The sequence below is a fragment of the Lampris incognitus genome, chromosome 1 (assembly GCF_029633865.1).
Source record: "Lampris incognitus isolate fLamInc1 chromosome 1, fLamInc1.hap2, whole genome shotgun sequence".
Taxonomy (NCBI): Eukaryota; Metazoa; Chordata; class Actinopteri; order Lampriformes; family Lampridae; genus Lampris; species Lampris incognitus.
Window position 1 is genome coordinate 107,205,656 of NC_079211.1, and position 23,775 is coordinate 107,229,430.

Sequence of the window (23,775 nt, forward strand, 5' to 3'; positions counted from 1 at the left end):
TCACGTCTCGACTATAAATATCCTTTGCACTTTGTGAGCAATGACTTTCAGGTAAAAACCAACACAAAGTCAATGTTTGTACGAGTCTGAAAATTATGAAATATATAAAACGGTGCTCATACATGGAACTTAAGTTGCTTGACTTTCATTTTTGGGTTTTTTTTTTTCTAACATTCTCCATAACCTCCATTTGGAGAATTTTTTTTTTTTACTATTGTTCCTGAACCACTGCATACATCTGCTCTATTATTTCATGGTACATCTTCACAACAACCGGCCTCTTCAGTTTCATGGTCGGTCCTGCAAAGAAAAAGTTGAAGAAGAAGAAGACGAAGGAGAGGAGGAGGAGGAGGAGGAAAGCTTAATTCAATTCTTTTCTCAAACTTAGAATTCTGTCTCTGCTGCTTGACAAGCAGAACATGTTGCGGTTTTTCCTATATAATTTCTTAACAAAAAAAGATGAGATTTAATCGTGGTCTTGTCAAGAGGGAACACACATCACACCATCTATAAGACAAGAATGTGGTCTGGTATGTGGCATGGTCACAAGACACGGCCTTGTCAGATGTTACTTAACCACCAGCTGACGTTAAGCCAGCAGTGACTTCAAATGTCTACACCTCAATGTCCTCCTTCTTAGTCACATTTCAAGCATTTTAATATTTTAATACCAGCTTCTCCCCTCGGGCGGACACTTCAGAGTCCACCAGTGTGGGCTTAAAAGAACTCCTTTGTCCCCCTGTCCATCAAAGCCCTAAATGGCAAGCTAGCCAGAGACTAAGCCCTGTAATGCTGCTTTTAATTTAACTGTAAATGTACACTTTATGATGACTCTGTGTTGATGAGGCTGCTTTACTCTTACTGCACATATTATGTATGTACACCATTATGATGACTACAGGTGTGTTGTATGATGGGCAGGTTGCAATCTGTTGGCTGATGGCAGTCTGTGCAGGTATTGTGTGTGGGTGACAGTTTGTGTATGTACCGTATGTATGCACTATGTTACTTGTATTTTTAAACAGCATATACTGTTTGTATCCAAGGCAAATTTCCTTCGGGACAATAAAGTCTATCTTATCTTGGCTTATCTTACTTTGAATATTAATTGTAACTGAACTTGCTCCCTGGACTCACCCAGTTCCCCTCCGGATACCGAGAAGTCTTGCGCCAAGATGACCCACTTTTGGATCTTCTGGGCATTGGAGGTAGCTCTGGCATTGACCCGCTCCATGCCTTCCTGAATGGCATTATAGATAGCTGGCTCCTTACTGGCTGTGATCTCTGAGACCTTGGTGGCTGTGACGCCAAGCTGCTGACAGTACGCCAAAGCCTCGGGGCTCAGCTCATCTGTGGGGTCACCGTTGTCGTCCACCGTGCACTACGGTAAGAGACAAGGCTCAGTTGCTGGTTTTTCTTTTGACTTAATACCCCAAATACGTTGGTCGTTGTTGGTCTGTATGACAACAAAATATCTCCAAAACAGAGTGGTGAAGCCTCACAAAATTTGATGAGTAGGTAGGCCTTGAACAGAGGAACAATTGGTTAAATTCTGAATATTTTTTTAGATATTCAACTTTTTCTTGGAAAATCTTCCCAGTAGAACTGAATGGCAGAAGGTAATCTCCTTGCCTGGGCATGACTGATGATGTTAAACTTAATTCATAAAACTGATTTAAACCACTGTAAGCACCTTGTCTGCACTTTTACACTTTTTTGATGACACATTGGCGGGTTTACCTTGAGGGTGAGCAGCATGGAGAGGAACTTGCGCTTGTCTCCAATCAGCATGGCATTGCTGATAATCGGTGTCTCGGCCTTGACCGCATCCTCGATGTGCACCGGGGGGATGTTTTCTCCACCAGCTGTGATGATCAGCTCTGTCCAAAAGAGTACAACTGTTAAAACTCCAAGACTTTACATATATCTTTTTTCATTCCTCTTCTATTGAAGTTATCGCTCTTGTACAACCATGTGTTTTCCTCCTTGTTTGGTTTGGTCAGCTTTATTATGAGGGCATCTGGGTGGCATACCAGTCTATTCTGTTGCCTACCAACACAGGGATCTCCGGTTCGAATACCTGTGTTACCTCCGGCTTGGTCAGGCATCCCTACAGACACAATGGGCCGTGTCTGCGGGTGGGATGCCGGATGTGGGTATGTGTCCTGGTCACCGCACTAGCGCCTCCTCTGGTCGATCGGGCGCGTGTTCGGGGGGGACTGGGGGGAATAGCGTGATCCTTCCGCACACTACGTCCCCCTGGTGAAACTCCTCACTGTCAGGTGAAAAGAAGCGGCTGGCGACTCCACATGTATCGGAGGAGGCATGTGGTAGTGTGCAGCCTTCCCCGGCTTGGCAGAGGGGGTGGAGCAGCGACCAGGGCGGCTCAGAAGAGTGGGGTAATTGGCTGGGTACAATTGGGGAGCAAAAGAGGAAAAAAGCCACAAAAAAAGTTTTATTATCAAGTTACTTTTCAGGTGACATGTCTTTATAAGGTATTTAATCCCCCCAAATTTGAGCCTTATGTGTGTTATAGCTTTGCTGTTTTATTCGTGCATATAAAGCACTGTACATCAGTGTCAATTGGGGGGATCTGGGGGCAACTGGTGGGGCTCAGCAGAGACCTTTAACACATTTCTTTCTAAAATGTTAAATTAACCGGATTATGCAAATTATAACTCTCCAGTCTGTCGACCCAGTTGACCAGTTCCCAGATTGTGTGCACCAGTTAGTTCATTCATTTTAATGTATTTCGATTGGCATGTGGAGCAACAGTTCCGTTGCAACTCCCTGTGTTATCCCTACAGTTGGACCTTCGACAGTTGAATCAGTAGATTTACAATATGGCGGTGTACCGGACTGACTCCTTGTGACAATGACATGATTCACACCTGGTTCATTTAGTCAAGTCCTCAGAGAAGACCACATGGAATATGTGTGCACACCATTTCCATTGCCGGAATTCAAGCACAACCAACCACTACGTATAACATCCATCCATTATCCAAACCACTTATCCTGCTCTCAGGGTCACGGGGATGCTGGAGCCTATCCCAGCAGTCACTGGGCGGCAGGTGGGGAGACACCCTGGACAGGACACCAGGCCATCACAGGGCCGAGTCACCTGAACTACATGTCTTTGGACTGTGGGAGGACACCGGAGCCCCCCGGAGGAAACCCACGCAGACACGGGGAGAACATGCAGACTCCACATACAGACGATGACCCGGCACAGCCCCCAAGGTTGGACTACCCCGGGGCTCGAACCCAGGACCTTCTTGCTGTGAGTTGACCATGCAAACCACTGCGACACCGTGCCGCCCAGCCCTGTGGTTCATTTTTTTTCAAAAAGAAATATCTGTACATTTATTAGAGTTTAAAAGGTGATTTATTCATCAGAAAAAAAATAAAATTCTAACATGAAAAGTAATTCTCATGTTTTATTCTTTGTGGTAAATGCCTTTTCTCACATTGAATGACAATTTCTTTTAGCATTTAGCTGTTTTGAAATTACTGATTGAGTTTTGGGAAGTGAAAATGTAAAGTAAAAACTGTTACTTGGTACTTAGTGCACTACCATTTGCTTTTAAACATGAAAAGGAACGCCGCAAGCTTACGCAGGTCTGTTCTTAAGAGGGCTATGAGCTGTCCACCCCCCAAACAGGCACCCTGACCAACCAGAAGAGGCACTGGTGCAGCGACCAGGACACATTCTCACATCCGGCTTCCCACCCGCAGACATGGCCACTCTGTCTGTAGGGATGCCCGACCAAGCCGGAGGTAACACGGGGATTCGAACCGGCGATCCCTGTGTTGGTAGGCAACGGAATGGACTGCTACGCCACCAGGACGCGTAAAACTTAAATTTGACAAGCCATTACCTTTGATCCTTCCTGTGATGTACAGGAAGTCATTTTTGTCATGTTTGCCCAGATCCCCAGAGTGCAGCCAGCCATCTTGGTCCAGAGCCTCCGCTGTCTTGTCTGGCATGTTCAGGTAGCCCATGAAGACGTGTCGCCCCCAGAAACAGATCTCTCCGTTCCCTTCTGCATCTGGCTTGTCCAGCTTTGTCTTGCAGCCCGTCATCACCTGCCCACAGCTGGGCAAAGGCAAAAGACAATTCAGCATATGTCCAATTACATTACATTAATTACATAGAGGTCAAACTTCAGTATTTTCATATATATCAACATCATGCATCCATCCAGATTGAACAGCCAGTACACAGGTCAGCTTGTCCCAGAATCCCTTGCTACTTACCTCATGATTTGGTAAGCGTTGGTCCAGGAGACAGTGTGCGGGCCGGAGCTCTCGCTCATGCCATACAGCTCGAAAAGAGGGATGTTGAGGCTCATGAAATATTCCAGGGTGTCTTTGGTGATGGGGGCAGCACCTGTGAAGCAGGCTTTGCAGCGGTCCAGGCCCAGTGCAAAGCGCACCCTCTTGAAAACCAGGTTGTCACACAGCATGAAGCCCCAAGGTACCACGGGTTCCCTGTCAGTCATAACAAATACACCCAGCAAGGGGAGGAGGCTTTATATATAGGGTATGCAGTATATTTCAATCACATCTTCTGACAAAGAAAACCCACAGTGAGAAATGGTGCCGACAGTGATAATATCATGCTTTGTGAAAAGCAACATACCGATGACTGTGATATTGTAATATCTTGGATGTCATTGCAACAGTGCAAAGGTAAAGTTCTACAAAAATGGTAACTATGTGAAAAAACTGGCTCCTAATCAGGGTTCAGATCATAGCAGGGGACAGTGAATGACACAGTAAGGGAACTGGATGTTCTGTACCACATAGCAAAGACACAGTTCAATACTGACCTCACAGTAAAACAAACCATTTTGTGACATGGCATCAATGGAGAAGAGCTAACAAAATGGCCATCATCGATCAATGAGGCAAGCACCTTTTTAATTAACAAGATTGTCTTGTTAAATTCTGTCAAACAGTTTTGCTAGGGTGTCTGGGTGGTGTGGCAGTCTATTCTGTTGCCTACCAACACAGGGATCGCCGGTTCGAATCCCTGTGTTACCTCTGGCTCGGCCGGGCGTCCCTACAGACACAATTGGCCGTGTCTGCGGGTGGGAAGCCGGATGTGGGTATGTGTCCTGGTCGCTGCACTAGCACCTCCTCTGGTCGGTCAGGGCGCCTGTTCAGGGGGGAAGGGGAACTGGGGGGAATAGCGTGATCCTCCCATGCGCTACATCCCCCTGGCAAAACTCCTCACTGTCAGGTGAAAAGAATCAGCTGGCAACTCCACATGCATCGGAGGAGGCATGTGGTAGTGTGCAGCCCTCCCCGGATCGGCAGAGGGGGTGGAGTAGCGACCGGGATGGCTCAGAAGATTGAGGTAATTGGCCAAGTACAATTGGGGAGAAAAAGGGGGGGAAATTAAATTTAAAAAACAAAACACATTGTTGCTGTTAAATCTGACAAGATTTCTCACCCATTCATGGCGCTGTAGTTGTATTGCAGTCCTATGGACTTGGCCCAGTCTGCCACTCTCTTCTTCATCGGAGATGCCTTGGCACCCACAGCTTTCATCTTCTCCTGCATCTTTTCCCACACCCGAGGAACCCCCAGGAAAGCAGTGGGCCGCGCCTCCTTCAGAGTGGTCCCTAAAGAACCCTGGGAAATAAATAAATAATTCGATGCATTAAGTAATGCACTGAATGAGGTCATTAGGTCACCAAACCCCTGAATTTTTCAGATCATGTCAGCATTTTTCCCTGCAGCCCAAAGCCATTAGCCTCCAATCTCAACTATTGTCCAGTGTGATACCCTTCAGGATTAACACTGTGTATTCACAGAACAAGTGGCTCTGACCTTAAGGGCATCTGGCTCAGCGAAGTAAGTAGTCCCACCAAGTCTCATACAGACCCAAATGTCGTTCATTTGTGCCGCCACATGGCTGAGGGGCAGGTAACTGACCACCACCTCCTCACCAGGCACCAACTCTGTCACCATGCCTGCTGTGTTGGCTGTCCAGGTGATCTGAATAGAAAAAAAGTAGAAGATTCATCAAAGTTGTGAGGCTAATACTTGAGCTCAATTTCTTTATGAATTACTCCAGGATAAATCAATGATACCTGTCGAGTACATGTGTTTTTAAACATTCTTTGTCTTGGTTTTTATAATCTATCTGCCTAATAGACTGAAATGTGTTTATGTTTACAGTGACGGTTCCTGATGGCCACCAAGCGAGTCCCGCGAGGCTCCATTCTCAGCACTACTCTTTTCCATTTACTTTAAAAGCATTAAAAACTCTATTGAAAGTTTTCCAAATGAACACTTAAGATACAATCTTTAGTTAGACTTTCCACAGACATATGTTTGAATTCCCTTTAAGAGAGTTTGGATTTAAAGAGGGCTTTCTCACACTAGATATCACTTTGGACCACTCCAAGACAAAGAGGTTATGGTTCAGCAAGAGGTATGTTTTGTCTGTCAACAAGTGGGTGTCATTGACCTAGAAAACTCTCAGAAACTAGAAAGATCTCAGTATCTTCCTTCAGGAACCTTATTCAGGAACTAATACTCTCTCTGAAACCCAACAAACAACTACTGCCACGCTATTACCCTTCCCCACCTCTTAGCTTCTAACACCATTTACCCCAATTTACCAGAGTGCCTACCAAGTAACTTCTATCAGCTATCATTAACTGTATGTCACACACATGGTTGTGTTATTGTTGCGTCTACTCTCTCTTTTTGCACCCACTTTATCTTCCTCTGTGTGATATTTCCCCACCTTTACCTTTGTTTAGTGTTTGCTGTTTATTGTTTCATGCAACTGCCCCAAATAATGTACTGACATAATATTATGGAGGAAACAAAGAGATGTTGATCAATGGCTAGGTTACTCACATTGTCATGACTTAACATGACTCCTTTAGGGTTGCCAGTGGTTCCAGATGTGTAGATGAGGGTACAGCACTCATTGGCCCTGAGGCTGTCAATCACAGCATTCAGCTGCTCATCAAGCACCTCCTCTCCCAGCTTCATAAACTCTGCCCACTGCAGAGATATAGAGATTATGCTGAAACTCGACTGATCCGTATTGAAAAGCATTATTATTAACTGCAATGTGCTGTTCCATATTTATGAACTTTGCCTATAACCACATACGAATTAAAGCAAAACAGTTGACAGGTAATAAAAAAAGGCATAATGTCATAAATTACAACTGCATCTGATGCTGACAATGATAGAGAGGGGCAATGGGCCAAAGTATTCTCATGGTATGTTCCAGCATTCCCATTCTGGCTTTGTCATAGCCGTCTACTTTTTCTCACATGTCTTTTTTTCCTATGGCATTGTGTACATACTGTGTACAGGTTTGGCAGCTTCTGCTGCAGCTCGTCTTTGTACTGAACAATGGCTTTCAGATGAGGAAGCTGATCTTTAACCTAAGAGGACAGACAAATAACAGAGAGGCCATTAAGCTTTCATCCATACACTGAAAAGTTAAAGTGAGTGCAGCATCAGCATACCATATAAAATAAAATGACAGATAGGGGAGGAGAGGGAGGGAAGGTGGGTGTGCTGCAAAAGGATTTCACTTCATAGGTCCTCAAACAAAAACATATCAGGTCCCAGATTCTGATTTGAAAAGATTTATCCCAGGGTGCCCCAGATGGTAGTGTTGTCCCCCTGCCCCTTTTTCTCCCTTATTGCGCCTGACCACTCTTCCGAGCCATCCTGGTTGCTGCTCCACCCCCTCTGCCAATCCGGGGACGGCTGCAGACTACCACATGCCTCCTCCGATACATGTGGAGTCGCCAGCCGTTTCTTTTCACCTGACAGTGAGGAGTTTCGCCAGTGGAACGTAGCGCGTGGGAGGATCACGCTAATCCCCCCCCCCACAGTTCCCCCCCAAACAAGTGCCCCGACTGACCAGAGGAGGCGCTAGTGCAGCAACCAGGACACATACCCACATCCAGCTTCCCACCCGCAGACACGCCCAATTGTGTCTGTAGGGACGCCCGACCAAGCCGGAGGTAACACGGGGATTCGAACCAGCGATCCCTGTGTTGATAGGCAACGGAATAGTCTGCTATGCTACCCAGATGGTAGTGTTTTTGTTGTTATTTGGTTCAGCATTGAATTCATTGTAAAATAACGACTGACAGCAAGTCACTAGTCAGTGCTTATAGCAAATCCCCTACTTCCACCGACAACCCACTGACAGCAATGAAGAGTAGCTTCTGTGCAACATAAGATAATGCTGGATTAGTTGTTACACATGGCCAAGACTAAGGAACGGGGTACAAAATTGTTGCTGGGGAATGTGTTGTACAGATTCACTCTGTTCCAAACAATAAATTAAATCTTGTGGTTATTTGCAAGGGGCAGAAAGCAGGAGAGTTAATGCGAAAGGTCTGGAGGACATATAGAAACTCTTGCAGAATTTATCATAGTGAAATCAATGAATAAGATAATCTCTCTTGTACATATATTCTCTGAGTGAGATAAAACCTACCAAATTATAACAAAATCAAAAGTTGCTTAATTTTGCTCAGGACACCCTGAAACATCTAGAAGGACTCTACATTTTCTTACATCTTTAACAGCATGTCAGTGTATTTGTAGTTTGCACATCTGTGACTTTGCCGACCTGAATCAAAATCGGAAATGGTTTCATCAGCCAAGACAGAATACACATACAGGGAATTTTACTGGATGGGACTGGTACATGAAACAAATAGGACATAGCAAAACTGCAAATTTAGGGGGGGGTCTCTTCTGTACAGGAAGCAAAAAGCCAAATTAAGCATTTCACAGATAGGAATATCCACAGATATGTACTGAATAGTATTCACACATGATGAGTATTGTTCTGGTAAGAAAACACATCAACATGAGTAAATGCAGATCCGCAGAGTATTGACCAACGTTTAACTAGGGTTTTTTTTAGGGAGTTGTTCCTTATCTGATGTGAGGGTCTAAGGACAGGAAGTTGTGTTGTTGTAAAGCCCCTTTAGGCAAATGTGTAATTTGTGATAATTGGCTATACAAATAAAATTGACTTGACTTGACTATTACACAAGTATAATTCGTCATCTTGGAATAGGGCTACATACTCACAGGCGAACTCACACAGAATGGCTTACGGCCACTGATAGCATCATGAATTGTGCATCACTTGCAACCGCTATCTGCCCCGTCTCAAGGTCTGATTCACAAAAAATATTGCGCAAATGATATTACAGCAAAAACACACCCATGAAGTTTTGCAGCTGAGTGCAAATTTCCCTCGTTTTACATCTGATTGCAATTATCCATGTGGCAAAGTATAAATGGTGGCATCGCGCCAAGAACACGGTTGTCAGGTTCAATGTCATCCTTGGTGTCATCAAGTATAGCAAGAATTGTTTGACCTGGCAAACTGTATGTGTGAATGATTTTGGTCTCAGTTAAATCAAACAGTGATATTCTACTGTGAAATATGCGCTCATGAGCACACATGGCATGATGATGCCTTCGTCTGGCTGCAATCACTGCTGCCATGATCACTGGAAAGTATCGGCATCACTTACCTCCAACTCTCTGAAGACGCCAATAATTTTCACTCTAACTGCATGTGGCTAACTGGTGTTTTGAAATGAGACTCATTTGCATAGATGGGGGCCAATTTTGTACCAAATATATGTATATCCGGAGGGTGTGCTCCAATTACCGGGACACCACATTGCTCAGCCTCCCTGGGAAAGTCTGCTCTAGGGTGCTGGAAAGGAGGCTCCGACTGATTGTCGAACCTCGGATCCAGGAGGAACAATGTGGATTCCATCCTGGCCATGGAACAACAGACCAACTCTTTACCCTAGCGGAAGTGCTGAGGGAGGCATGGGAGTTTGACCAGCCAGTCTACATATGTTTTATGGACTTGGAAAAGGCTTACGACCAGAGGTGGACAACCCGGCTTCAGAAAGTAAAAGTCCTGCCACGTATTTCTTCCACCCATACACTACACCAGCTGAATTTAATTAGCACAACTCTTCAGCCAAGTAAATCACCTTGTTTAGTCAATGGCTAGTAAAAATACATGGTAGGACCTTTACTTTCTGAAGTAGGGGTGTCCACCTCTGCTTATGACCGTGTACCTCGGGGCACTCTGTGGGGGGCACTGCGGGAGTATGAGGTACCGGTGCAGTTGCTACAAGCCATCCGGTCCTTGTATAACCAAAGTGCGAGCTCTGTCCGCATTCTCAGCACAAAGTCAAACATGTTTTCCGTGGGTGTCGGACTCCGCCAAGGTTGTCCTTTGTCTCCGATTATGTTTGTGATATTTATGGACAGGATCTCAAGGTGAGGAATGTGTCCATTTTGGGAACCTCATAATTGCATCTTTGCTCTTTGCAGATGATGTGGTTTTGTTGGCTTCATCAGAACGCGACCTCCAGTGCACACTGCAGCTGAGTGTGATGGCCAGGATGAGAGTCAGCACCTCCAAGTCTGAGGCCATGGTTCTCTATCGGAAAATGGTGGATTCCTCCCTCCAGGTTGGGGATGAGTTGTTGCCTAAAGTGAAGGAGTTCAAGTATCTCGGGGTCTTGTTCACAAGTGAGGATAGGATGGAGCAGGAGATTGATAGGCGGATTGGTGCAGCATCAGCAGTAATGCAGACGTTGTACCAGACCATTGTGGTGAAGAGGGAGCTGAGCCGGAAGGCAAAGCTCTCAATTTACCAGTCAATCTTCATTCCAACCCTCACCTATGGTCATAAGCTTTGGGTAGTGACCAAAAAGGTGAGATCGTAGATACAAGCGGCTGAAATGAGTTTCCTCCATAGGGTGTCTGGGCTCAGCCATAGAGATAGGGTGAGGAACTTGGACATCCGGAGGGAGCTCAGAGTAGAGCCGCTGCTCCTTCATGTCAAAAGGAACCGGTTGAGGTGGCTTGGGCATCTGATTAGGATGCCCCCTGAGCACTTTCCTTTGGCGGTTTTCCAGGCACGTCCAACTGGGAGGAGACCCCCAGGGAAGACTCAGAACTCGCTAGAGGGACTACATATCCAATCTGGCCTGGGAACGCCTCGGGGTCCCCCAGAAGGAGCTGGAGGGCGTTGCTGGGGAGACGGATGTCTGAAGTGCCCTACTTAGCTTGCTGCCACTGCGACGCGACCCCGGGGAAGTGGCTGATGATAAGATGAAATGAGATGAGATGAGATGTATGCATATTATCTAATGTAAATACATACAAACAGCACTGGAGCACCGGGATGCTATTTGCTTGGCAGTGCAGTCCTAAAGGTCCTGTTTCAGTCCAACCTGAGGGCAGTCTGTCACCTGTGTCCTAAAACTGTCTAGAAAAGGTTCAGCAGGGGTGTCTGGGTGGCGTAGCGGTCTATTCTTGTTATCTACCAACATGGGGATTGCCGGTTTCAATCCCCGTGCTACTTCCGGCTTGGTCGGGCTTCCCTACAGACACAATTGGCCGTGTCTGCAGGTGGGAAGCCGGATCTGGGTATGTGTCCTGGTCACTGCACTAGCACCTCCTCTGGTTAGTCGGGGCGCCTGTTCAGGGGGGAGGGAGAACTGGGGGAAATAGCATGATCTTCCCACGTGCTATGTCCCCCTGGTGAAACTCCTTACTGTCAGGTGAAAAGAAGCGGCTGGCATGTAGCCACATGTATCGGAGAAGACATGTGGTAGTCGGCAGCCCTCCCCGGATCAGCAGAGGGGGTGGAGCAATGACCGGGATGGCTCGGAAGAGTGGGGTAATTGGCCAGATACAATTGAGGAGAAAAAAAAGGGGGGGGTGTTCAGCAGCAATTATGCAGGTCAAGCTCCTGGTAAACCAGGACACTTGGTTTAGAACTTTTGTAAATCTATGTCGCCATGCCAAAGACTGTTTTAAGTGGGTAGAGGCTAGTTCCCATCGATGCAGAGAATGGTCGACTGAGCATGCGCAAGTACTCGTTGCCTCCGTTGTTTGGGTAAGTTAAGGTTAGGGTTAGGGCGGGGTTAGGGTTAAAGTTAGCTAATCAGACGCAGAGTAGGGGTGGGTCTTCCTAGAATCCTGGCGCCTGGATGCTACGCGGGGCGTGTGGAGGCATGGTAGAGGCATTTCGCACCTGCTCAGTTGACCGTTCTCTACTCCATTTCCGTTCTCTGCATCAATGGGAACTAGCCTCTACCGTTTTAAGTGTTAGACTCCATACCTGTAGGATTTTGACCAGCTGTTTGTGGTTCTCCACAATCAGGACATTGGCATTACAGTTAGCAGCCACATACTGACAAGCCTCTGGGGAGTTGGTTGTGTAGATGCCTGTTGCCAAACCTCTGTTGCACAAATATGACGAGAAAAGATACAGATTAGAGTAGATAAGATAAGATAAGATTTTTTTTCAAAAGTTCACCAAAGGAAATTGAATCATGCAGCTGCAACCAGACTCAGAAAATGTGCAACAGCGGAGATATAAACAGTGCAGGAGATGAAAATTAATTTCATAAAAAGAAATTTATAAAATATACAATATAAAATGTGGGGAAAAGACACCATTTCAAAACGAAATCCTTTCTATCCCAGAACTGAGCAGACAGGGAATCAATGCTATCAACAGAAAATAGATAAATCAATGATCAAATCAGCAACAGTGGAGAACATCCATCCATCCATTATCCAAACTGTTTATCCTGCTCTCAGGGTCGCGGGGATGCTGAAGCCTATCCCAGCAGTCATTGGGCGGCAGGCGGGGAGACACCCTGGACAGGCCACAAGGTGTGCACAGGGCCGACACACACACACCCATTCATACCTAGGGACATACCTAGGGACAATTTAGTGTGGCCAATTCACCTGACCTACGTGTCTTTGGACTGTGAGAGGAAACCGGAGCCGGAATGACCCCCAAGGTGGGACTACCCTGGGGCTTGAACGCAGGACCTTCTTGCTGTGAGGCGACCGTGCTAACCAATGCGCCACCATGCCGCCCAGTCATGAACATTGTCACACAATTTCACGGGTAAAAACTAAAAGCACAAAAAGTAGGAGTAGTGGGAGGATGAACACGGGAAAAAGGTAAACAAAATGGCAGCAAAAGTTTAAAACTAAGATGCTGAAAACTAAAGTCGGGAAAATCGGCCTTTATCTTAGAAGTAATACACAATCCTGGGTGTAGTTGTGACGGAGTACCACGGGCTTCAAATCACACATCAGCCAGCACCAGCGGTTGGTTTTGCATCTGTCCAGCTGCCAGAAAGTCTGTTCATCCACCCGTCTGCTGAGACAGTGAAATATGCAGCCTATCCTGCTCTTTCCAAAGATGGCTGCTGTTCATGCCCCCACCGCTTACAACACCAAACTTGCTGTTTACAGTATACAGTACACAGACCACAGCGTCGACGACAAGACATGAGAATCTCAATTTAACAGCACACAAGTCTCTGCCGTCATCTGGAGACGTTTAACAACTGTGCCAAATCTGGGAAGGAAATTTCGCGCCTCCGTTACGGCTCATACCACATGGTCACATGGCCACATGGTCATATGGCCACATGGTCACATGGTCACTATCGTCATCGGCCGCCTCTCTGTCTGTCACTCTCACTCGCGCTCTCTGTCTGTCCGTCTGTCTCTCTCTGTCCATCTGTCTGTCTGTCTGTCTCTTTTTCTCAAATTCTAAATCAAATGCGGATGGCTTTGTTGGCCTGACGTAACACTACATATTGCCAAAGCAGGGCTTTAAACACTGAAAGAGCTCAACATTAGTTGGAAAACATTACTGAAAAAAAACACTACAGCAAAGAAACAGTACAAAACAAAACGAATACGCTGTCATCAAATATAACAGCAGCAACGTACGCCAGGTGACTGCCCCTCACTGTATGGCAGGCAGCACTATATTTGATCTATTAAATATTTAAATATCCATCCATCCATCCATCTATTATCTGAACCGCTTATCCTGCTCTCAGGGTAGCAGGGATGCTGCAGCCTATCCCAGCAGTCATTTGGCAGCAGGTGGGGAGTAACACCCTGGACAGGCCGCCAGGCCACCACAGGGCCCACACACACACACACACACTCACACACACACACACACACACACACACACACACACACACACACACACACACACACACACACACACACACACACACACACACACATTTATATATTAAATACAATAATATTTCTCTCTGTCTCTCTCTGTCTCTCTCTGTCTGTCTGTCTGTCTCTCTCTCTTTGTCTGTGTGTGTGTGTGTGTGTGTGTGTGTCTCTCTCTCTCTGTCTCTCTCTGTCTGTCTCTCTGTCTCTCTCTCTCTCTTTGTCTGTGTGTGTGTGTGTGTGTGTGTGTGTGTGTGTCTCTCTCTCTGTCTCTCTCTCTGTCTGCCTCTCTCCCTCTCTCTGTCCCTCCCCCTCTCTCTCCCTCTCTGTCTGTTTGTCTGTCTGTCTGTCTCTCTCTGTCTCTCTCTCTATCTGTCTGTCTCTCTCCCTCGCCCACTCCCTCCCTCTCTCTCCCTCTCTCTCTGTCTGTTTGTCTGTCTGTCTGTCTGTCTGTCTCTCGCTCTTTCTCTGTGTCTGTCTCTCTCATTTCCTGTGTGCTTCTTCATTGTCACTGTCTTATAAAGGTTCAAAAAAAAGCCCCCCCAAAAAAGAGTGAAATTTCATCAATTACTGTCATCCATGTAAATAAATATCATAATGTAAAGCTGGCTGATGATGAATGAATGAATGAATGAATGAATGAATGAATGAATGGATGGATGGATGGATGGATGGATGGATGGATGGATGGATGGATGGATGGATGGATGGATGGATGGATGGATGGATGGATGGATGGATGAATATAAAGTCAGCAGCGGCGTGTCAGAGGGTTACCAGTCTGCTGATGACAATATCTTGCAGAAAGCACAGGCTCCACACCCAGTTTCCTAAAAGCAGGACACAGCAGCCCAGCAGCTGCCTGTGTTTCCTCAACTCTCTTCATTATCCTAAACAACTTATTGACACTCCCCTGCACCAGGCAAGAGAAGACCTGCACACAGACCTGCAGACAGACCGGGCTGCGGACTGCACCGCGTGAGCCCCATAAAGGATTCTTATCTGGCTGGATTATGGTTGTCTCGAGCGTCCTCTTACCCCGCCAGGATGCAGCCGACGTCTGAGATGAACCACTCAGCGCAGTTGAAGCCCAGGATGCCCACGCCGTGGTAACGCTCCAGCCCAAGCTGAAACGACACACAACTTTACTCCTGTTTTGCCTCGCAACATGAAAATTTAAAGAGACCGTGACACGGCGTCTGGCTTACTTTTGACCCGCATCACATTTGCAGGGCTAAACCTAACTTGGTGGGGGTGTGGACACGGCAGAGAAACGGGAGAGGTAACCCTAGCCGTGAGACCCACACATTATGAGTATATCAGTTTTCAGCTGGCCATTCTCGCCCCGAAGAGGGAACTACAGTGAGAGATAAAGGAAGTTCTGTCGCACTATGAAACTGCCTCGACAGTAACAGGGTATCTAGGTGTAGACAGATCTCACCACAGTGTGTGAAAAGCCCCCTGCTCTATCAAGAAATTACTCCACCCGTCTTCAGATGGCACAGAAAAACTCCTGGCGTCAACTCTTTACATGAGCTCGAACAAGTTCCCGGACAAACAGACCTTGAGGAAGCTCTTGGCGGCGGCCCGGCACTGCTCGTAGTACTGCCTCCAGGTCTGGGTGACCCACTGACCCTCCTTCTTGGAGGCCAGGGCTGCGTGGTCCCCCCATGCCTTCACAGTCTCGAGGAACATCTGGTGGACGGTGACGGGAGTCTCGGACCCAGGCCCGGAGCCCTCTATCCTCAGTTTGACAGCCTCGTCCCTGTCGGTGCTCCACAGCCGCTCAGCGGGGGCCAGAGTCGCAGTGATGGGCAGCTGGATCAGCTTCGGCACATCTGTTTGGGGACAACAGGGGCAGTTGCATTTTCCCGCCATCAGTAACAGCTCAGAACTCGGAGGTCCACCACGGGCGGTTTTCAAAAAACCAAAAAGACACACACCAAGTTTCAACACTGGTGAGAGGGTGAGCCAAATGTGACAGGATGTGACTGTCTCTCACAGCCCACTGTGTGTTTGTGTGTGTGGGTTCACAGCGGCTCGACTAAGAGCGGCGGCAATTTGCGAGAGGTTGTTTAGGGAGAAGGGGGCCGGCTGTGCTGCCTCAGGTTACCAAACAGGAAAAACACGAAGCTGAATTCCTTTCCATCAAAGCAATTTACCTTCTGTTTGGCAAGGAGCCAGACAGAAGATTTAAGTGTTTATACACGAAAACACACACACACACACACACACACACACACACACACACAGTGAACTTCCTTTCAAAAAAGTCCTATTCCAAATTAAAGTGTGAAACCTGGCTTGTTATTTAATAGTGCAGTGTAGCTCAACCAAGCATGCTGTGGGATTCGATCCAAGGCGCACTGCATCACAAGGCGACATCTCTAACCGCTTGGCTAAGGGGGCCGACCCCCGACCCCACCAGCTGGCCGGCCAGTGAGCCTTTTGTAGTTTACAACAGCACTGCTGACATTGGCGGCACGCTGGCCCAGTGGTTAGCGCTGTCGCCTCACAGCAAGAAGGTCCTGGGTTTGAACCCCGGGGTTGTCCAACCTTGAGGGGGTCATCCCTAGTCCTTTCTGTGTGGAGTTTGCATGTTTCTCCCCGTGTCTGTGTGGGTTTCCCCTGGGTGCTCCGATTTCCCCCACCATCAGAAAGACATGCATGTTAGTGCTAATACTCCTGCCTCTGCCCCAGAATGAGGCCCGGCAAGACGAACTGGAGTTGGTCCCCGGGCGCTGCGGCTGCCCGCTGCTCCTAGCTACATGGCTAGGGTGGGTTAAATGCAGAGAAAGAATTGCCACACGGGCATTAATATAGTATGTCAAATAATCCTGTCTGTCAGGATGATGTTATATATTTTACTCATGTTCTTTTTTTTTTGCCCCCCATTTCTGCCCAATTGTACTTGGCAAATTACCCCACTCTTCCGAGCCGTCCCGGTGGCTGCTCCACCCCCTCTGCCGATCCGGGGAGGGCTGCAGACTACCACATGCCTCCTCCCATACATGTGGAGTCGCCAGCCACTTCTTTTCACCTGACGTAGCGTGTGGGAGGATCACACTATTCCCCCCCAGTCCCCCGCCCCGAACAGGCGCCCCGACCGACCAGAGGAGGCGCTAATGCAGCAACCAGGACACACACCCACACCCGGCTTCCCACCCACAGACACGGCCAATTGTGTTTGTAAGGACGCTTGACCAAGCCGGAGGTAACACGGGGATTCGAACTGCCGATCCCCGTGTTGGTAGGCAACAGAATAGACCGCCACACTACCCGGACGCCCCCTACTCATGCTCTTCAATTCACTCCACATCACATCACAGTTTCCACTCACACTCAGTCTGTTTCTCAAGTGTTAACCTTTGCTCCTTGATTCATTCTAGTCACTAGACCTGTTTCAAGGCCATGGGGGTGTGAAGACCATTTCCAGCAGCACTCTGAACAGTCCGTTACCCCGACACAACCAGCCTCCCACCCTTCACACCTAAGGACAATTCAGTCTCCAATTCACTTGACATGCACATATTTGGACCGGTGGAGTTCCTGGAGGAAACCCATGTAAACATGGCGAGAACGTGAGCTTCTAACACATTTACAGAATTAATAACAAAAATCATGCTGTGCCCTCTCCTTCACCAGTCGATTCAAAGCTCGACATCAGACTCTTACCTAGGTAGAGGCCTCCATTCAGCTCGGCAGGGTAGGCTGATGGTTCGGTACTGTTGGGCGGGGCTGGCACCACTGGCGGTTCTGCAGAGCTCTGCTCGCTGTCTGGACCTGCCGCTGTACTGTCTCCATGGACGCTGTGCTTTTCCTGCAGGTGTGAATCTCCAGCGCAGTTCTGTGTAACTTCTGGGGTTGGGTCTCCACCATTGGCCAGGGGGCTGCAGAGGGTCTGCTTGTGGACGGGTTTAGAGCCCAGTGGACTCCAGGCCTTTTGAGCGGCCATGCTGGGAAAGCACATGGAGAAATTATGAATGAACCCTAACACGATGCACTTCAAGATCGGCCGTGCTGATCTGCGAAAGGAAAATGTGTAAAGCAAGAGTTGGGGAGATTTTATATTGAGAACAGTTCAGACCTCCTTTACAGACAAGTTTCCAGTTTCTGATTCTACCTATCCCCCCCTCCACACACACACACACACACACACACACACACACACACACACACACACACACACACACACACACACACACACACACACACACACACACGCACACACACACACTTTTTCTCCCCAAATGAATTTTTTGGCCAATTTACCCCACTCTTCCGAGCTGTCCCGGTCGCTGCTCCACCCCCTCTGCTGATCCGGGGAGGGCTGCAGACTACCACATGCCTCCTCCGATACATGTGGAGTCATCAGCCGCTTCTTTTCACCTGACAGTGAGGAGTTTTGCCAGGGGGACATAGCGCGTGGGAGGATCACGCTATTCCCCTCAGCCCCCCCCCCCCAACAGGCGCCCCGACCGACCGACCAGAGGAGGCGCTAGGGCAGCAACCAGGACACATACCCAGATCCGGCTTCCCACCCGCAGACACGGCCAATTGTGTCTGTAGGGATGCCCGACCAAGCCGGAGGTAAGACAGGGATTCGAACTGAAGATCCCTGTGTTGGCAGGCAACGGAATAGACCGCTACACTACCCGGACTGATTCTACCTTTTTACATAAAAAAAAGTCTGCGATCACGTGGTTGTTCAGTAGATAAAGTCTCAGTGGAGATCAAATGGTAAACTGACGGCTTTCTATTTTGGACATTTGGGTATCCTCACATACCTCTCAGCATCTCTGTCCATGAGCGAGATCCCGTTGCTGACGACAGAATCCTCGTGATCAGACATCTTATAACGGCTTGGAAGAGAGGAAAGCGTGTTATAAACAGATTATCAGATATGTGCCATGGAAAATTAGAGCTACTCTGGCCCGGGGCTTCTGGGTGTGCTCGTTTCATCTGAATCCGAAACTGTTGAAATATCTCACCCCCGTGGTCATTTATATAAGGCAGACACTTGCATGCCATTTCAACATGTCAGTGAGTGGTCACAATCACGTACGTTGTTTCGGATGTTGAAAGTGTGGCTGCTTTGCCAGAGGGAGTTGTGTCATTTCGTGTGTCTGTCTGTGTTAGGCTGTTGCGTCACAGACCAAACAAACTGTGACCAGTCGGTGTCATTTCCTTCTGTCATAAAGTTTTAAGAGGTTATCGTGAACAAAATGAACACTTTCAATGCAAAAGAAAGCGCTGAAATCTGCAGTTCCCCACAAATCAGTCATGCAGGCTGCTGTAGACAGTATTACATTGCCATCTAGCGTATTTCTATTGTAACTGCAAGTCAGAACTGGTTCATCGTGACTTTCAATCATTTATCAAGCGCGTGATATCATGAAGAAATAGACTAATCATCCAATTCAATATATTTGAAGCACAAATCTCAAGGGAAATAAAGTCTACAATGGATCTCCCGACTAACATAACGAAGAAGTTATTTCATATCATCCGATTTGAGAGAGGACGATCCGTTCACCCATTTCACCGATCAGATAATCGATCTAACGATCAGATAATCGAACGGATGACCTCTGGCTTTTAAGAGAGAAAAAAAACTTGAGTCAAGATTTCTGTGCAGGCAAAGTTCACCCCCGTTACAAGACTACACGGTGTGGCAATAGGAGACGGTGGAGAAAAGGTCATATCTCAGGATTATGCAAACGAAGAAGAGTTTCACACTTATTCATCATGTGGACATTGGACACACTGTACTGTAAGATGCGCTGCGGACAGACTACAATCGAGTCACCAAACCCGAGTCCCAAATCATGACAAAATATACGATTCCCAACCAGTTAACTCGAAATATTTACATTCTCTACCTGATGGGCGCACAGGTGTGTGCGTGTGTGTGTGTGTGTTGGGGGGGGGGTGAGTGGCTCTGTCTGTTGACTAAACAGTAAAACACCAAACGAGGACCTGTTTTGGAGCCGGACTGCGTGGGGCCAAGCTGCCGTTTGCGGGTGTCACTATATTTCCCGTGGTTTTCCCGGTATTCCAACGAATTGTACATCCTTATATCCTTGCCGCTGTTGCTTCAGAGACTTGAACCTTAAACAACGGACAAGTAGTGCGCTGATACGTCTTTCCACACACCGGACAATACTGGACAACTTGCAGCACAATAACATCGCAAACCAAGACGACTTTTGCTCGGCGTGACAACACCAGTCGGTATGTCGTCGGTCCGAGTCCCACTGCCCTTGCTGCGTCTCGCTGTTCGCCCTTTACGCAACATGATGGAAGAAGGCGTGTGGGACCCGCGGGCGCTTACCTTGTGCAGACGGGCAGAGATCAGCTCGTTGTGTCCGACGGCAGCAGGTACAGCAGCAGCAGCAGCAGCCAGGTGCAGCAGCAGTGACGCGGAGACCCCCCCGGAGCTCAGCGACCTGCAGAGGTGGGAGGTGGGGGCGTGGAGGAGACCCGAGCAGCAGACTTACATAATCGTCGCCCGGTTAAAGATCCACAGGCAAACTTGACCGCAGGTTACCTCTTCAAGTGTGCCGGAGAACAACTGGCGCAGAAACTGTACGCTGGCTCTGGTGCTCTAGCTGAGAACTCCCAAAGTGTTGTTTGTGGAAAGTGCCTTTCTCTTTAACTGCCGTCAATGACAACTTGGGGGAAAATAATGCGTGTAAAAGCTAAATGTCCTTTTGCGTCCAGCCGTGCAAGCCAGGGATTGTCAGGTGTGTATCAGGTGGCGTATCAGTAAAGAAGACATAATGGCGATGCCTGCAGATAACTTCTTCGGCTTTATGAGTCCAGACTTTGACCTACAACACAGTTTCGGTGCAACCGCCCCCCACCGAGCGACATAGCCAGCCAGGGAATAGTGCCAGCTGTGATTTGGGAGCTTGTCCCTTCGCTAACCACAGCGCTGTTATATTCCCCTGCATGCGTCGCCCCTCCCTGCCTTTCCCCACCAAGCTCCATCTGATAAGGTCTGGCTGAGGCCCGCGGTTAAGGAGGCTGGACGTTGTTTATTTTAGTGAATGCAGGTGAAAGTTCAACCCGGCTCTCTCGAATGTCCCCCAGTGACTTGGAGCGCAGGCACCAAGGTCATGCAGTCGCACCACCCGCTCAGACCAATGGTTGCGCCGGGGTCTCTGACCGCCGCGGCTATGGCTGGGCACGCGCCAACCCCGCCAAGTTGGGCTCGAAAGTTTGGTGCTTTTCATCCCCGTCAGCAGGTCTACCGGGTAGGCCACTTCACCGCCCTCGCCAGGGGTTTGTTCTCACCTTCTGTACAGAGGGTCCATGTATACCCATACACACCGCAGACAAGGGCGCAGGAGAGAGTTTTATATCGGGGGGGAGGGGGGGGCAGTGTTCGAAATACAGTGTGATGTCCGGTGCCCCCCCCCAAAAAACAATAATTTAAAAAATTGAATGGACGGACATATCACGCATTGAAGTGGCTGATCAGCAAAAAATAACATACAGCACATATGCCTTTATTGTGATGATAATATTAATAATAATAATAATAGAGAAAAAAGGTTGCAGCTTCTTATGAATATAATAGAACTTTATCAGCCATTTCACACAAGGTAATTAGAATTTTTCTTTTCACATATCTCTCCTAGATTCACACACACATAGACCCCCCCTACATGTGTATTTCATCAGAACATTTCAGAAAACATAGGGCCTGACCCCAAAATCCAAGATTTTAGTAAAGCAAGGGTTATTGAAATCTCGGAGAGACAGAACTCAAGCATCGCGTTACCGACATGTCGGTCACCCTGATATCAGCTTTATCTGTTGAGTTCACTGCATTTCCTTTGTTTTTAAAATAAAGAAATAAACTGTTTTTTTAACTAGTGAAAATGCATGGGACAAAAAGTTCAGTTATCAATGTTAATAGCCCCCCCGACGTTTTATTTTTGCCTCCTCTAGGGGTGCGCCTGGGAGTGCTGAGCACTCCTGGGCCCTATTGTAATTCGAACCCCCCTTAAAACCCTGTAGGGGGGTCCGGGGGCATGCTCCCCCGGAAATTTTTTTTAAAAACGGGTTTAAACTGCCATTTTACAAGTTTTCAGCAAAGAAAAACATGTTTCATGGCCATATGATAAGGCCTCCCTCGGAAGGCTGTTATTACAATTTCGGCAGCTAAATTAGCCATTTTTAAGCTATTCGAGACAGAAACCTAAAGCCTAGACGTCTGTACGTCATTGAGGCAAATCATGGTAGCTGGTGAATACATTTACCCACAGCACCAACCCAGCAAGACTGCACATCCCAACAAAGTGACGTATCGGATCTCTGTACAGAACATTGTTTTGTATATGAACACAATATTATTGATACAGGACAAATGATTTGTGGGGAAATCCCTCAATGAATGACAACAACGCCAATTAGCAACAAATAATAAAATGTATTAAGTTTTTTTTCCCATGCCTCTCCTCTTCTCGTCCCCTAGCTCCTCTCCGCTCCTTTTCCCCTCCCTCCTTTCCTCTTCACATATGGTGGGATGGGAATGACATGGATGCTGGCACATACAGGGAGTATGTCCAATATTTTATATATATATATATAGTAGTGGATGGTCTTGTTTATGGGGGGGCTTTTTCGCGCCCCCCCACCACACACACATTGAGGGGAACTTGTCCCCCCCCTCCCCGCCCCTGTTCCGATGCCCTTAACCACAGACAGCGAGGCACTGAAACACTCACTCAACTTCCTGGTTATAAATGATAGGTACGTCACACATTTAAATATGAGACATGAGTAGAAGTGAGGCATGCTGAACGCCTACGCGGTGATCCCTACACAGCTCAGCACTTTTATGTCCTCCATTGCCTTCGACTTGATTTTTGACCCACTTTGACCCTTGTCCACCTTCCATGTGGAGCCTTACACTTTCGTTATGCCATTTTATTGCTCTAAACTTTCAGCTTTTCCTTTCTCTTTTAAACTTTTTTTGGGGGGGGGGTGTCCGGGTGGCGTGGCGGTGTATTCCGTTGCCTCCCAACACGGGGATCGCCAGTTCGAAACCCCGTGTTACCTCCGGTTTGGTCGGGCGTCTGTACAGACACAACTGGCCGTGTCTGCAGGTGGGAAGCCGGATGCGGGTATGTGTCCTGGTCGCTGCACTAGCGCCTCCTCTGGTCGGTCGGGGCGCCTGTTCGGGGGGACTGGGAGGGAATAGCGTGATCCTCCCACGCGCTACGTCCCCTTGGTGAAACTCCTCGTACGTTTACATGCACAGTTTAGTCGAGCTATGCTCGATTAGTTCATTAGTCCCGCTACTGACTTTGGTCCCAGTGTACATGCGCGGGAGGGAAATCGATTTACTGAGGGAGTCATGTGGGCTCCGCTACGATAGGTGGCGATATGCACTCTTTCAGCTTGTTTGCATTGGGCCATTACCGGTTGACCTATTACGTCACACACGCAGAGCACAACAATCGTCGCAGTGAACTAGTAAGTTAGCAACCCCTCTGAAGAAGACGAAGATTTTTTTTTGGCGTTGTAGTACGCCTGTTTAAGGTGCTTCCACCGAACGCGGATCTGCTCCGGCGTCCTTTTAAACCTTGCCCCGACCATCTGCTCGGCTACTTTTTTGAATAAGTCGCCATTTCTTGTCTTCCTACCGTCCATGTATTTTAAAATGTTCAGCTCTTTCAACTGAGTAAGCATATA

General features: G+C 47.7%; 1 protein-coding gene across 3 annotated transcripts; it reads right to left on the bottom strand.

The window, feature by feature from the left end:
• Nucleotides 1-143: 143 nt before the first annotated feature.
• Nucleotides 144-20,801, bottom strand: LOC130116449 (long-chain-fatty-acid--CoA ligase ACSBG2-like). 3 transcript variants are annotated; one of them, XM_056284365.1, is made up of 16 exons: nt 20,618-20,801; nt 20,402-20,516; nt 18,855-18,929; nt 17,743-18,023; nt 15,631-15,905; nt 15,106-15,194; nt 12,179-12,299; nt 7,344-7,424; nt 6,883-7,032; nt 5,842-6,009; nt 5,462-5,643; nt 4,261-4,494; nt 3,882-4,099; nt 1,741-1,880; nt 1,138-1,381; nt 144-300 (listed from the first exon to the last, which is right to left on the bottom strand). In XM_056284365.1, the coding sequence occupies exons 3-16, from the start codon at nt 18,917-18,919 to the stop codon at nt 212-214; spliced, it is 2,337 nt and encodes a 778-aa protein (XP_056140340.1). In that variant the 5' UTR covers nt 18,920-18,929; nt 20,402-20,516; nt 20,618-20,801; the 3' UTR covers nt 144-211. The 3 variants fall into 3 exon arrangements, with proteins under 3 accessions (XP_056140340.1, XP_056140335.1, XP_056140333.1); XM_056284360.1 differs by having other exon boundaries at nt 20,402-20,801; XM_056284358.1 differs by lacking the exons at nt 20,402-20,516; nt 20,618-20,801 and having other exon boundaries at nt 18,855-19,050.
• Nucleotides 20,802-23,775: the final 2,974 nt, after the last annotated feature.

Bases quoted from the DNA above. Each gene is read 5' to 3' on its own strand.
- LOC130116449 (XM_056284365.1), bottom strand. From the start codon at position 18,919: ATGTCTGATCACGAGGATTCTGTCGTCAGCAACGGGATCTCGCTCATG. The intron at 6,010-6,882 runs GTGAGTAACCTA...TTTTCTATTCAG, and splicing joins TCATGTTAAGTCATGACAAT to ATCACCTGGACAGCCAACAC. The intron at 4,100-4,260 runs GTAAGTAGCAAG...GCCTTTGCCCAG, and splicing joins AACGCTTACCAAATCATGAG to CTGTGGGCAGGTGATGACGG.